Source organism: Petaurus breviceps, unplaced genomic scaffold, assembly GCF_028583685.1.
Source record: "Petaurus breviceps papuanus isolate PSGF00001 unplaced genomic scaffold, PetGlider_PUasm1.0 90769, whole genome shotgun sequence".
NCBI classification, from domain to species: domain Eukaryota; kingdom Metazoa; phylum Chordata; class Mammalia; order Diprotodontia; family Petauridae; genus Petaurus; species Petaurus breviceps.
This window is the reverse complement of record NW_027187341.1, coordinates 11953893-11968370: the sequence shown is the minus strand read 5'-3', so window position 1 is coordinate 11968370 and position 14478 is coordinate 11953893. Positions and strand designations below refer to the sequence as shown.

Here is a 14478-nt window from a genome sequence, read left to right as displayed (position 1 = left end):
TGGCATCTATTTTCCAGGGCTGTTATTAGAATCAACTGAAATAATGTTTGTCAAGTGCCTGGCATGTAGTAGATGCTTAATGTATGCTTGTTTCCTTCCTTCCTTCCATCTGGTCCAAATACCTTACTTTACCTATGAAGAAACCAAGGCTCATAGAGGTTAAATGATTTCCCCAGGTCACACAGATAGGAAGTGGTAGATCTGCGCATTGTGCTCTTTAAGGGGGATCAATAGAGCAAGAGCTAGAGCATAGATATCAAATCCAGGGTTAGTTACCCTGAGGTTTGTGATACAGATGATAGTAATGACAATGGTAGAGCTGCTGTCAGAAAGTAGAGAATTACACATCCTGAGTCAGGACTTGAATTTGGTCCTTCTGCATCTAAGGCCTGCCTTCTGTTCATGACGTGATGCCTTTATATGAACTTCCTGAGTATCAGCATCTCTGCATTAAATTGTGTCTGCATGTCCAAACCCTTTCTGTCTTCCAGGCTTCCCTTATTATTGTCATCACTTCCTGTCAGTTACCCAGGCTTGAGACCTTGGTATCAACCTGCACTCTTCACTCTACATATCTAATCTGCTGCCAAGTCCTGTCATTTTTACCTTCATAATGTCTCATGTAAATGGCCTCTCCACTGACATTGCCACTTCCTTATCAGGACCTTATCAGCTCTCACATGAACCATTGCAGATACCTTCTGCTTAATTCTCCAACTTTTCCTCCCTACAGTCTTCTCTTCCACACAGGTGCTAAAGTGGGTTTCTTAATGCACAGATATATGACCATACCAACTCCTGTATTCGATGTATTCCAGGGGCTCATTCTCACTTCCAGGATCAAATATCAAGTCTCCTATTTAGCGTTTAAAGCCCTTCACAGTCTCTCTCCTTCCTCTCTTTCTGCTCTCCTTACACCAGTGGTGTGAAACTCAATTTGAAACTGTGTCCAGTAATCCATACATGAGGATCCTTAAGGCCCGTAGATTGACTTAGTTTTAAAATGTAATATTATCTATGTTTGATTCTATTTTTATTCATTTTGTTAAAGATCTCCCAATTACATTTTAATCTCGTTCTGCTGCACTTCAGAGTTCAAGGCCTGTGCTTAACAGCTTTGCCTTATACATTACTCCCTTCCATATATTCTGAAATCTAACTATATTGGAATACTGGCTGTTCCTCACATGCAATGCTCCATTTTCTGATTCCATGCTTTTATAGTGGATTTGAGTCATGCCTGGAATATTCTCCCTCATCATCTTTGCCATCTAACTTGTCTGGCTCCCTTCCTTCCACTGCCTTCCTTCTAGGATTACCTTTCATTTAAAATGTGAGCATGTGTATGTGTATGTATCTAGTATGTGTAAAGAATTATTTGATGTAGTCTTCCCCATTAGAATGTTAAGTCTTTGAGAATGGGCATCATATTGTTGCATTTCTTTGTATCCCCAGCTAGCACTTAGTGCCTAGCACATAATGATAGCTTGATAAATGCTTATGGACAAGCTATGTCTCTGAGAGAAAGTCAGGAACTTACTTAGAGTAAATGTATGAAAAGATAATTTTCTATGCAACCTAGAATGTTATATTTTTTAAGTATTTTATCCTCCTTGAATGAACTAGTTCTTCACACTTGAAATTTATATTTCTTCATCTGAAGTGTAATAGATTTTGCTCTAGCCCCTTGTTTGAACATTGTGTGTGCCTCTCTGTTTCAAGTATGTTTCTTGTAAACAACATATTATGGGATTCTGGTTTCTAATCCATTCCTCTATCTGCTTCTTTTTTATGGGTAAGGTCATCCCATTCACAGTTATGATACTTTGTTCTTTAGTTAATCTTTTCTTTATTTGTTTTTAGTTTTCAACATTCATTTGCACAAGATTTTGAGTTAAAAATTTTCTCCCCGACTTTCCCGTACACCCACCCCAAGCTAGTGAGCTTACTGAATACCCCTTCCACCAGTCTGCTCTCTCTTATATCCTGCCCCATCCCCCTCAACTTTCTAATAAGGAAAGATGGATTTCTATACCTCAGAGCCTGCATACCTGTATATCTTATTTCCCAGTTGCATGTAAAAAACAGGTTTTTTTTAAACATTTGTTTTCAAAACTTTGATTTTCAGATTCTTTCCCTTCTTCCCTCCTCACCCAACCCCACTGGGAAGAGAAGCAATTCAGTATAGGTTGTTCATGTGTAGTTACGCAAAACATTTCCATAGTAGTTATATTGTGAAAGACTGACTATATTTCCCTCCATACTATCCTGCCTCCCACTTATTTCATTTTCTCCTTTGACCCTGTTCCTTTTCAAAAGTGTGTGCTTCTAACATCCCTCCCCCCCAACCTGCCCTCCCCTCCATCATTCCGCCTCTCATCCCCTTCCCCCCTACTCTCCTGTAGGGTGAGATACCCTATTTAGTGTGTATGTCATTCCCTCCCTAAGCCAAATTCAATGAGAATAAGGTTAACCCATTCCCTTTTGCCTTCCTATTCTTCCCCTCCATTGTAAGTTTTCCCTTACCTCTTCTATATGAGATAATTTACCCCATTCTATCTCTTCATATGTCCTCTCATTATATTCCTCTCTCAGCTCTCAATTTCACCTTTTAAGTATCATTCCTTCCTATTCAATTGGTCCTGTGCCCTCTGTCTATGTATACCTGTTCACATATATACACACACTCACATAAGTATTCATATGCTCATATACCCTCCTATATAGACATATATATGTATGTACACACACATACACACACATATACATTTATATTCCCTTCACCTGTTCTCATATTGAAAAAAGTTTCATATGTTACAATTATCATTTTTCCATGTAGTAATGTAAATAGTTCAACTTTGATAAGTTCCTTATGATTTCCTTTCCCTGTTTACCTTCTCATACTTTTCTTGCTTCTTGTATCTGAATGTCAGATTTTCTATTCAACTCTGGTTTTTTCATCAAGAATGCTTGAAAGTCCTCTATTCCACTGAATGACCATATTTCCCCTGAAACGTGATACTCAGTTTTGCTGGGTAGGTGGTTCTTGGTTTTAATCCCAGCTTCTTTGACCTCCGGAATATCATATTCCAGGCCCTTTGACCCCTCAGTGTAGAAGCTGCCAGATCCTGTGTTATCCTGATTGTGTTTCCACAATATTCAAATTGTTTCTTCCTGGCTTCTTGTAACATTTTCTCCTTGATCTGGGAACTCCGGAACCTGGCTATAATATTCCTAGGAGTTTTCTTTTTGGGATCTTTTTCAAGAAGTGATGGGTGGATTCTTTCTACCTCTATTTTGCCCTCTGGTTCTGAAATGTCAGGGCAATTTTCCTTGAGAATTTCTTTTTTTTTTTTTTTAAGCAATTGGGGTTAAGTAACTTGCTGAAGGTTACACCACCAGTTATTTCTGGGTGTGGTGCTAAGTATCTGAGCCTGGATTTGATCCCCAGGTCATCCCGACACTGGAGCTGGTGCTCTTACTCACTGAGCCACCTGGCCGCCCCTAAGCAATTGGGGTTAAGTAACTTGCTCAAGGTTACACGGCCAGGTGTTTCTGGGTGGGTACTAAGTGTCTGAGCCCGGATTCAATACCCAGGTCATCCCGACGCTGGAGCCAGTGCTCTTACTCGCTGTGCTACCTGGCTGCCCTGAGAATTTCTTGAAGGATGATTTCTAGGTTCTTTTTTTGATCATGGCTTTCAGGTAGTCCAATAATTTTTAAATTATCTCTTCTGGATCTATTTTCCAGGTCAATGGTTTTCCCAATGAGATATTTCACATTGCCTCCTTTTTTTTTATTTGTTTCATATTGGTTTAATAGTATCTTGATTTCTCGTAAAGTCACTAGCTTCCATTTGCTCCAGTCTAATTCTGAAGGAATGATTCTCTTCAGTGAGCTTTTGAGATTCTTTTTCCATCTGGCAAATTTGGCTTTTTAAGGCATTCTTCTCCTCATTGGCTTTTTGAGATTCTTTTGCCATTTGAGTTAGTCTATTTTTAAGGTGTTATTTTCTTCCATAAGGTTGTTGACTCAACTTTTTATGACTTTCTTGTATCATTCTCATTTCTCTTCCCAATTTTTCCTCTACTTCTCTTACTTGGTTTTCAAAATCCTTCTTAAGGTCCTCTATGGCCTGTAACCAGTTCATATTTTTCTTGGAAGCTTTTGTTACAGGACTTCTGACTTAGTTGTCTTCCTCCTGTTCCATGCTTTCATCTTTTTTGTCCCCCAAATAGGAATCTAAAGTTGGATTGCTGTGCTTGCTTTGCTTCCTTTGCTTGTTCATGTTGCCACTCAATTACTTACTTTTAAATTTTTTTCCACAGTAGAACTCTCCTTCCAGAGAGGAGAGCTTTGTCCCAAATCACCGGGGTTTTCTCAGTTGCTGGAGCTATTAGTTGGGTTCCCTCTCTGAAGCCTCCACCGGCTCTGACACCTGGTCAAACACTCCAGGACCTCTACCCTTAGACAGCAATCCAGATCCAGGCTGGTTAAAGCAAGAGCAATTACCCCTCAGAATGGTTGCTTGCACGCAACCCCTACAATCTGTGGGCCATCAATCTATGAAGCAGTCACGTGACGGTGGCTGCTATGCCTCATCCAATTCTCCCTCCACAGGCAGAGGCCAGACCACACTTCTAGACCCTCTGTTCCCAAAGTCCACACTAACCTTTCACTTTGTCTTTGGCATTTATGGGTTGATAATTCTGGAATCTGCCACGGCTGCTGGTGATCCACTCTCAGGAAGTCTCTCCAGCTGTGACTGGTCTGTCCTAAAGGTGAAACTGTGGGCTTACACTGGGTTGGGCTGTACTCCAACCATGCTGCAATGGACCCTTCCTGAGTCTGCCTGCTGGGCTGCCTTCAGCGGGAGATTTGTTTTTCTCTGTCACTACGTGGGTTCTATAGCCCTAAAGTTTGTTTAGAGTCATTTTTTATAGGTATTTGAGGTGGTTGTGGGGGGAGCGCATAGAGTTTTCCTGCTTCTACACTGCCATCTTGACTCTGCCCCCCTGAGTTAGTCTATTTTTTAAGGTGTTATTTTCTTCAGTATTTTTGGGGGTCCCCTTTAGCAGACTGTTGACTCGCTTTTCATGATTTACTTGCATCATTCTCATTTGTCTTCCCAATTTTTTTTTCCACTTCTCTTACTTGATTTTCAAAATCCTTCTTGAGTTCCTCCATGGCCTGTAACCAATTCAAATTTTTTTGGAAGCTTTTGATGCAGGAGTTTTGACTTTGTTGTCTGTTTCTGCTTCCATGTTTTGATCCTTTTTGTTCCCAGAAAAAGGATTCTGTGGTCTGATTGCACTCCCTCTGCTTGCTCACCTTGTCAGCCAATTACTTGTCTTTTGAGCTCTTTGCCATGCTAGAACTTTGCTTCCAACGGGGAAAGATGTGTGTTCTAAATTGCTGGGGGTTTTCACAGCTGTTGTCAGAGCTATGAGGAGGGGCCCCTCTCTATAGCCACCACAAGCTCTGGACACTGACATTCCTCACCCTAGGACCACCACCCAAGACTAAGATTCAGATCCAAGCAGGTCAAAGCAAGAGCAATTACCTTTTGAATGGTTGCTTGCTCCTCCTATGATCTGTAGGCTAGGAACTCCAGAGATAGCTACACAGTAGCAGCTGCAGCTGCCTATCTCTTGCCCCAGGGTCAGGGGCCGGAACATGCTCTTCCCTCACCCTGTTCCAACAGAGTTCCCTACTGACCTTTTACTTTCTCTTTGGCATTTATGGGTTAAGAAGTCTGGAAACTGCCATAGCTGCTGGTGCTTCACTCCCCTGAAGTCTGCTCAGGCTGGTCTGTGCCTCTGGTCAAGGCCGTCCATGGTGTGAGCCGGTGGAGCTCATGTGGGACAGTGCTTGCCTTCTAACCTAGTGTGATAGATCCTTCCTGTTGGCCTGCCAGGCTGCCTTCAGCAGGAGATTTATTTCTCCCTCTCACTTTGTGGATTCTGTAGCTCTAAAATTTGTTTAGAGTCATATTTTTTTATAGGTATTGAATGTGGTTTGTGCTGGAGCTTCCTACTTTTACTCCACCATCTTTGCTTCTCACCCCACCACAGTTATGATGACAAAATATGCATTTTCTTCCATTCTTTTTACTTCTTTTTATCCTCCTCTTTCTGTGTGTTTTACCCTCTCTCTCCTCAAAATTATGTTTTACTTTTAACCACTGCCTCCTTTAATCTTCTCTCCTTTTTGTCACTCTTTCCCCCTTTATCCTATCCCCTTTCCTTCCTAATTCCCTCTTGGGTAATATAGATTTCTGTATATGTTTGTATGCTTCCCACTTTGAACCAGTTCAGCTGAGAGAGAGATTCAAGCATTGCTTGCTAGTCCCCCCTTCTTTTCCACTGTTAAAGCTCTTCTTTGTGTACCTCTTTTATTTGTGATAATTTTCCCCATCCCTTCCTCTCCCTTTCCTTTTCTCCCAGTGCATCCCTCTTTTTTACATATGCATTATTTTAGATGATCCCAACATAATCAATACATTCCCATGCCTTCCTTCCCTAATAATGATAAAGTTCTTAGGAGTTACATGTATCATCATCTAATATAGGAATATAAAGAAATTTAACTGTATCAAGTCCCTTATAATTTCTCTTTTTATTTTTGTCTTTTTGTGCTTCTTATGAGTCTTGTCTTTGAAAGTCAGATTTTTCTATTCATGTATGGTTTTTTCATCAGAAATGCTTGAAAGGCCACTGTTTTAATAAATGTCTATTTTTTTCTCCTGAAGGATTATACTTAGTTTTTCTGGGTAGTCTATTCTTTGTTATAATCCTAGCTCTTTTGCCTTCCAGAATATTGTGTTCCAAGCCCTCTGTTCCTTTGATGTAATAGCTGCTAAATCTTGTGTGATCCTGATGGTGCTTTTACATTATTTGAGTGGTTTCTTTCTAGCATCTTGAAGTATTTTCTCTTTGACCTGGGATCTCTGGAATTTGACTGGGAGCTTTCATTTTGGGATCTTTCAGGGAATGATTGGTGATTTCTTTTAATTTCTATTTTTATCCCTCTAGGATTTTGGGGCAGTTTTCCTTTTAAATTTCTTAAAATATGATTTGTAGTCTTTTGGCTTTCAGGAAGCCGAATAATTCTTAAATTATTTTTCCTCAATCTGTTTTTCAGGGAATTTGTTTTTCCAGTCAGATAATTAACATCTTATGTGTGTGTGTGTGTGTATTTATATATATATATTCATTCTTTTGACCTTGTTTTAGTGTTTCTTGATGTCTCATGGAGTCATTAGCTTCCCAGTTCTAATTTTTTTTTTTGGAGGGCAATTGGGGTTAAGTGACTTGCCCAAAGTCACATGGCTAGTTTTTGTGTTAAATGTCTGAGGCCAGATTTGAACTCAGGTCCCCCTGACTCCAGGATCAGTGGTGCTCTATTCACTGCACCACCTAGCCACCCCTCCAGTTCTAATTTTTAAGGAATCATTTTATTTAGTGAACTTTTGTACCTCTTTTTCCATTTGACCTGTTCTGTTTTTTAAGGTGCTATTTTCTTCAGTATTTTTTTGTGCCTCTTTTACCAAATTGTCAATTGTCCTTTTATAATTATCTTTCCTTGCTTTCATGTCTTTACTTAATTTTTCTTTTATCACTCTTTTTGGATTTTTAAAATTATTTTTAACCCTTTCAGGATCTTTTGTTGGGCTTGTTACCAATTCATTTTTCTTTAAGGCTTTGCTTTGAACTATTTTGACCTTATTGTCATCTTCTGAGTTTATGTCTTGATTTTCTCTGTCACCATAGTAGCCCTTTATGGTCAGGTTGTTGTTGTTGTTGTTTTTCATTTTTCTAGTTTATTTCTTGACTTTGAATTTTATGTGAAAGTTTGGCTCTGTTCTGGGGGATGGAGGTGGGAGTGAGACTGTCCCAAGCTTTTGGCTCTTTTACACTGCTGCTTTCAGAGTTAGTTCTGGGTGTTTGAAAGTTTTCAGTGCATCCCTCAGGTAGTGTAATCTTGGGAGAGATGTGGTCACTGCTTTCTTGGTCTGCCACCTAGTCCTTACCAAGGTAGGGCCCCTGATCTCTTGCAGCTGCAAGTGATACTGCTCCTCAGGGCCACTGATCCCTTGTGACTGCAAGTGCTCTGCTCTGTACATGAACTGTGACTCAGAAATTGGTATAGGAAATGGAATTGCCAAACAGAATCCTTTGCCCAGTGTTAGCGCAGGGTTCCCCTGTAATCTCTTTCTGATTAGTTGCTAGATCCCCTTCCCATCTCTGACTTGAGAGCTCCTGTAGTTGCTATTGCCACTGTCACCAGATCCAAGGCCCATAGCCTTGGTGTTGCTTTGGGTTATCTCTCACCCCTGTGTCACTGACCTCTCTTTCCAGTGCTCTAAATCATCTGGGTCTGGGAAAATCTCTCATCTTAACCTTTTTTGGGCTGTTATTTGAGGCATTGTTTTAAATTTGTTTGGAGGGGAATGTTGGGAGAGCTTGGTTGATTTCTTTATTCCATCATTCTGACTCTGCCCCCAGAAATTAAAATATGCATTATTTCTGTCAAAGGGATTTTATAATGGAGGTCATCTAATTCGAGCCCCTTATTGTTCAGATGGGGGAATTGAGTTATCTGAAGGAACAAGATTAAAGGCTGTATCTGTGGTTTCACTGATACAGAGAACTCCTGGTTGGGGAATCTTTCTCTACCAATGCAGATTGTCATCTTCATTGTAATTTATAATCTTAGAGCATTGCCATGAGCATTCAGAGATTAAACAATTTGCTTGGGATCCTACAACCAGAATGTATCAGAGGTAGGACTTGAACTCAGGTCTTCTGGGCTCTGTTCACCATCATCTCATGCCACCTTTAGATCATCATACTTTTTGAGCTAACTGAAATAACAGGAATCATCTGCATCTGTCTAATTACTATGATATCTCGGATTCTGAATTAGAGGAGTACATAATTTGGGAACTTCTACTGTATAATAATGTATGCAAACAGCAATTTATATACATCTTATTACCTATCAGCCATCCTTTATTGATGGAAGATAAGTATGCTGTGATTCACTTTGTCATAAATATTAAAGACCCATTCAAATTAACCAAACCAGTAATATCTTTATTCACTTAATTAGGTTAGGTATATTTTTATGCTGATTATTTGAGGATTAAAGTGTACATTTTGTCTGAACAAGCTGTGTAAAAATTACTAGTATTGAACCACATGGCAAGGTAAGAGATGTATGTAATTCCTCAGATTGCCCTACTGTATACTGATAATCTACTGAAGTTTTTTTTTTAGTTATAAAATCACATTTCATAAGCTTTGTTTAAGAAGTTGTTGAAGGAAATGTTCTCCTGCTACATCTTTTACTGTCCTTGTGAGTGGTATTTTTACACTATGGATACAGGTTTGTGCTTATTCATAGCATCATGTGGTATTAAAGTTCACTAGTTCTGTCCTTGGACTGTACTGTTGCAAAAATGCCAAATGTACATAGGAATTTAAGACAGAATTATAAAAGAATCAACTTTTATTGGGTTTTAGGCATTGAGGCTTCAGATGAAACTGGTTATGATTTTCTTCTAATTTTACAGCGCTTTGAACTACAGGATTCAAGAAACACTTTCCTTCCCAGTAGAATTATGAGAGTAGAAAGCATTCCTGGAAACCAAGTCTGTATGGCTGCTGTGACTCTCCAGTTGGGGAACAAAGAAGCAACCATTAAGGTGGTGATTCCCAGATTTGCTGGATGATAATCTTGGTTTTTTGTTTGTTTACTTCATTTTAGGCCTTCCTGGATAGCTTGCTTTTAAAATATTTATCATAGGTAATATTTTTTTATGAAAGAAAATCTCAAAAGAGAGCATGAGCAGAATGAATCACGCCAAACACAAAATTTCTTGTTGTGTAATCATGCTGTGTTGTTGCACTCCCGTTGTTATTATTATTAAAAGAGTTAATATCATTATTTTGTAAGGATATTTTTTTCCAGCCAAGTTAATTAGTTCCCAGTAAATGCAAGACAGGATTAATTACTCTTTCCTTATTGTTGATTTAAGAGGCAACATATAATCTTAAAATATACAGTTTTTTAAACAAGATTTTTGACATGTGTTTCTATTCAAAAGAAAATGTAATTGCTTTCTAAAAAGTCACTGGTTTTATTATTGGAACATGAAACAAATCTACAGTAATAGCGTTTGTAATTTTTAGTCTCAGTGGTTTAACAGACCATAGGATTTTTCTGAAAGCAGAATGACTTGTGATAGATGCCTTAATATTACATTATGGCATGTAAATAAATTAGGTACTCTGAACATGGAAACCAGATCTTTGCATGTATAAAAGAAAAAAACTAAAAACTGAAAACAAAAGTTACCTCAGGGTAATTAGATAATAAAATGCTTTAGTATGCTTTACTGATGCATCTTATATAAATGCTTATCTCACCATAAGCCCCTTAGTAGCTGGTTTAGACTTAGTGGACTAGTCAGGTTTTAGATAAAATGGTGTTCCTTAAATAATGTGTATTTTAAGAAAAGCTTTTTTTGGTACAAAAAGGAATAAGCTAAAAATAGAATTTTGTATCTAATTCCTCCTCTTTTGTATCACATTTACCTCTGTTTCTTTATAGGTACCAGCTGGGACCAGGCCATTAAATCAACATTCTGGATCAAACCATTTCATAAAGACTTTAAGCCATAAGCAGCTCTTGGCAGAAATGGTACAGTCTCATATGGTTAAAGACATGTGTTTAATTGGAGGAAAAGTAAGAATGACAGCATAAGTACATTGTTTGTTTGCTTTGAATTGTGCAATTGTAAATCCCTTCAATGAGTGTTTTCTTTTCTAGGGTTGTGGAAAAACAGTCATTGCCAAGGAGTTTGCTGATGCTTTAGGTTATGACATAGAGCCTATCATGCTGTATCAGGTAATTGTTCACTTGCATATGTGTACCCTTTAAAAACAGATGTGTAGGGTTTTGGAGCTTTCCACAGAATTTCTTGGTAAAAAATCCCTTCCTGTTAAATCATGGACATGGAAGAATAACTCAAAGAGTAACCAAATGAGAGTGTGATAACTGTGTATAATTTTGACTATGTGGCTGAAATGCCTGTGGATATGAGATACCAGTGTTGGAATATTATTCCAGTATGTACTGAGTTTCCTTAGTAGAATGTTGCAATCTTTAAGAGTATGGAAAACCAAGCAGAATGACTGATTCTAGTAAAGCATGAAGCTATCTTGGTTTATGGTTAGTATAGTGATTCAGGGGACAGATTATATAGGTAAAGTAATGCGTCATGGACCTATTGTGGTAAAAAACCACTAACAGTTGATGTTCTGGCATGTTATAATCTGGTGGCATGTCTTTTAAACATGTTTTTAATCCTGTAATTCTCTCCCTCCTGCCAAAAGCATGTTAAATGCTTCTATGTTAAGCCATGTCTGGTTATAATAGCATGCTTACTTCCAGAAAGCTCTTTCTCTCTTCTCTTGTTTCCTGTGCATATCAATTAAGTAGATTTAGATGATATCCATGTACTCTTTGGGAGGCAGTTTCATTGTACTAGAATTTTGTTTTGTGTTCTTAGTTAGTGGTTTAGCTTTATATTATTTTGGTTTCCGTGGTTTGCATGATCCCAAACATATTTGTATTTGGGGGCAAAGACATCTAATTTTTGCTGAAATAATTTAAAGTAATTACTGCTGTGACATTAGTTCTAATTACATTTTGAATGTTTCATTGAGTAATATTTAGTTTATGTAGCTTTAAGGTAGTCAAGAAACACTGAATTTAGGAGGAATTAGAAAAGAGTTACACAATACCAGTAACTTTGATGTTAAAGAATGAACCTTTTTTGTAAAAATACATTTTAAAACTTGCTTTGTGACCACATTTCTTATTTCTCTTGGGTACATTAATTTTTTCAGTACACCAACTTGACATTTAGAGAAGACCTTTGGGGTAGGGAGAAGGGAATTTATTGATGTATTAAATGCTAGAAGACTTAATTTCTAAATGGTATCCTTGGGAAAATATGCAATGAATTATTTAATTTCAGAGACAAATGAATTGACTTCTCAGGTACATTTTAGAGCATTTTTACATGTTAAGGAAAAAACATTTTTCCTAAAGAAAATAGTAAAGATGAACTATGCTTCAGATCGAAGAACATGGGGAAAAACCAAAAAGTTGTAACCTCACTGAAGGTTAATTCTTAGAAAAATTTTTCCTTTTTAAAATTTTTTCGATCTCTAGTACTTAGCACAGGTTTTGACAAGGAGTAAGTAAGCACTTATCCAATGAGATAATGTTTGCAAAGCATTTATCATAGTGCTAGCTCTTGTTTACATTTCTTTTATCTATTTGCATTCTCATTTGTGTACATGTATTATGATTCTTATTTTAGGTCCTTCAAGGGCAGGATCAAGATCTTACTTACAAAAGTAAGATCTTTCTTGTGCCTAAATCAGTGCTTGGCATTTTGCTTCCTATATCATAGGTGCCTGACAATGTTTACTACAGATATTTTGCAAATACTAAAAGTATCTGACTGCCTACCTTGAAAGAGGCTAAGAGCTGTAACCCATGCGAACTTCACTCTTTCAAGGATTAATAGGCTATATTAATAGAATCAAATAATTATTTTGTTTTGGTAGTACTGGAGTCTCCATAAATATGCATGTTGTTGAGGACCGACCTCCAAATAATATGCATTCAGGAGCCCCATTGGGAACAGTGAGTAAACATTATTTCCCTAGTAGACTTACTTGGAGACTTCTCTGTTATTTGTGCATTTATAAAGCTACACTTAATCTGTGGTTTTACTGATATGAACATTCAATTATTTTTAGACCTGACTATTTTTAGAATTGGGTTTTATGTGATAAAGGCATAGCCTGAACACCCAAATTTGTAGCAGTGCATAAAATATGTTTTATAATGGGCCATAAAAAAGGCTTAAAGTATTTTGGCAGGATTGTTAGGTCAAATTATTTTTACCTAACTGGTTATCATTTTTGCAATGTTGAAGTTAATGATTTAATGGTATTAGAGAAAGGATCCATTTCCTTCCTAACCCAATTAGGGCATATTTACAGACCTTATTTTTCACACCCACCCAAAAAAGTCTCTAAGCTGGGAGACCTCCTTGGTATTTAAACACTGGAAGGACTCAAAAAGTAAGTAGAATCCAACATAAACTTTTAAGAAAGAATTATTTCAACAGTCTTTCAATTAAAATAGTCATTGTATAAAGCACATTGCAATCTCGGGGTCATTTGAATTCTCAGCCAAACTTTCCTTCCTATATCCAGACTGATGCCAAATCCTTCTGCTTCTTCCTTCATGGATCCCTAAATTCCACTTCTTCCTATTTTTTCTCTATGATAGAAGCTTTTTTTCCTTCCTTTGTATTCCTTTTTTCCTCTTTCTTAGTAACTTCTTTTCAAATGTCTCCTGAGGAATTCAGACTTTCCTTTTTAGTGACTTCTGTATTGATTTTAAACTTTTGTGTTGTATTTATATTCTGTATTGTTTTTCAATTCTTGTCACCTCAAACACTTTGTGGTTGCTGTGATAATCTGTCCTGTTTCTTGCTACTATTACTTTTGATTTCTTTTATGTGACTTGAAATGCCTTTCAGGAAGTTACTTCAACCCTTTTAAATATTTCTTTTTGTTGTTTACTTCTTCTGAGAATTGCCCCAGAAAGGATCAGAACTATCAAAATAACTAGTTTATAGACAGTCCTTTGCTATATTTCTGACCTAATAGGAGTGGGGAACCTGCGACCCCAAGGCTAAATGTGGCCCTCCGGGTCTCAAACATTGTCCTTTGACTGAATCCAAATTAAAGAAGTTGAGAACCCAGAGGGCCACATGTAACCTCCTGGAGGTCACAGGTTCCTCACCCCTGGAAGGCCTACTTTTAGAATCCATTTTTTCCTTGTCACAGATATTATTTTGACTACAGTTTTTTAATCCAGATTCAAATGGTTTAAAACTTGAGACTGAATATAGTTGAGGACTTTAAAGGCTAATAGTCATTAAATATTTATTAAGCTCTTATGTGCCAGACTGTACTAAGTGCTGGACACACAAACAAGAAAAAGAATCTCCTTGATCTCAAGGAGATTACAGTCTAATGGAGGAAAACAACACAAAAAAGAAAGCTGAAAAGGGGTAGGGAGCTGGAGAAGAAGGCCCCCTGGTGCAAGGGCCTGGTGGAGTCCTTCCAAGGAGTGCAGATGGTGGGAAATGAAGAGCTGCTATATAAAGCCCTTTTCAAACAAAGACTTTGGGGGAAGTTCTTTGCCTTACCCGCTAGCCCTAATGAATTGAAGATTTACTTTTGACTTTAAAAGTTACATGGTCAAATCTTTCATAATTTAAAATTATCAGTCTATGGGGCGGCTAGGTGGCTCAATGAGTAAAGTGTGGGCCCTGGAGTTGGGAGGACCCGAGTTCGGTTCTGGCCTGAGACACTTAAC

At 37.9% G+C, this 14478-nt stretch overlaps 1 protein-coding gene across 3 annotated transcripts in view; it reads left to right on the top strand.

Annotated features, from left to right (window-relative positions):
- Nucleotides 1–14478, top strand: part of VWA8 (von Willebrand factor A domain containing 8) — a 442846-nt gene that overhangs the window by 98610 nt on the left and 329758 nt on the right. For 2 of the 3 annotated variants that reach the window (XM_069068653.1, XM_069068655.1), the window contains exons 10-12: nt 9578–9709; nt 10618–10752; nt 10837–10914. In XM_069068653.1, coding sequence (XP_068924754.1) covers nt 9578–9709; nt 10618–10752; nt 10837–10914 — 345 coding nt within the window. The remainder of the gene's footprint in view (nt 1–9577; nt 9710–10617; nt 10753–10836; nt 10915–14478) is intronic. The other variant, XM_069068654.1, reaches the window with a different exon arrangement.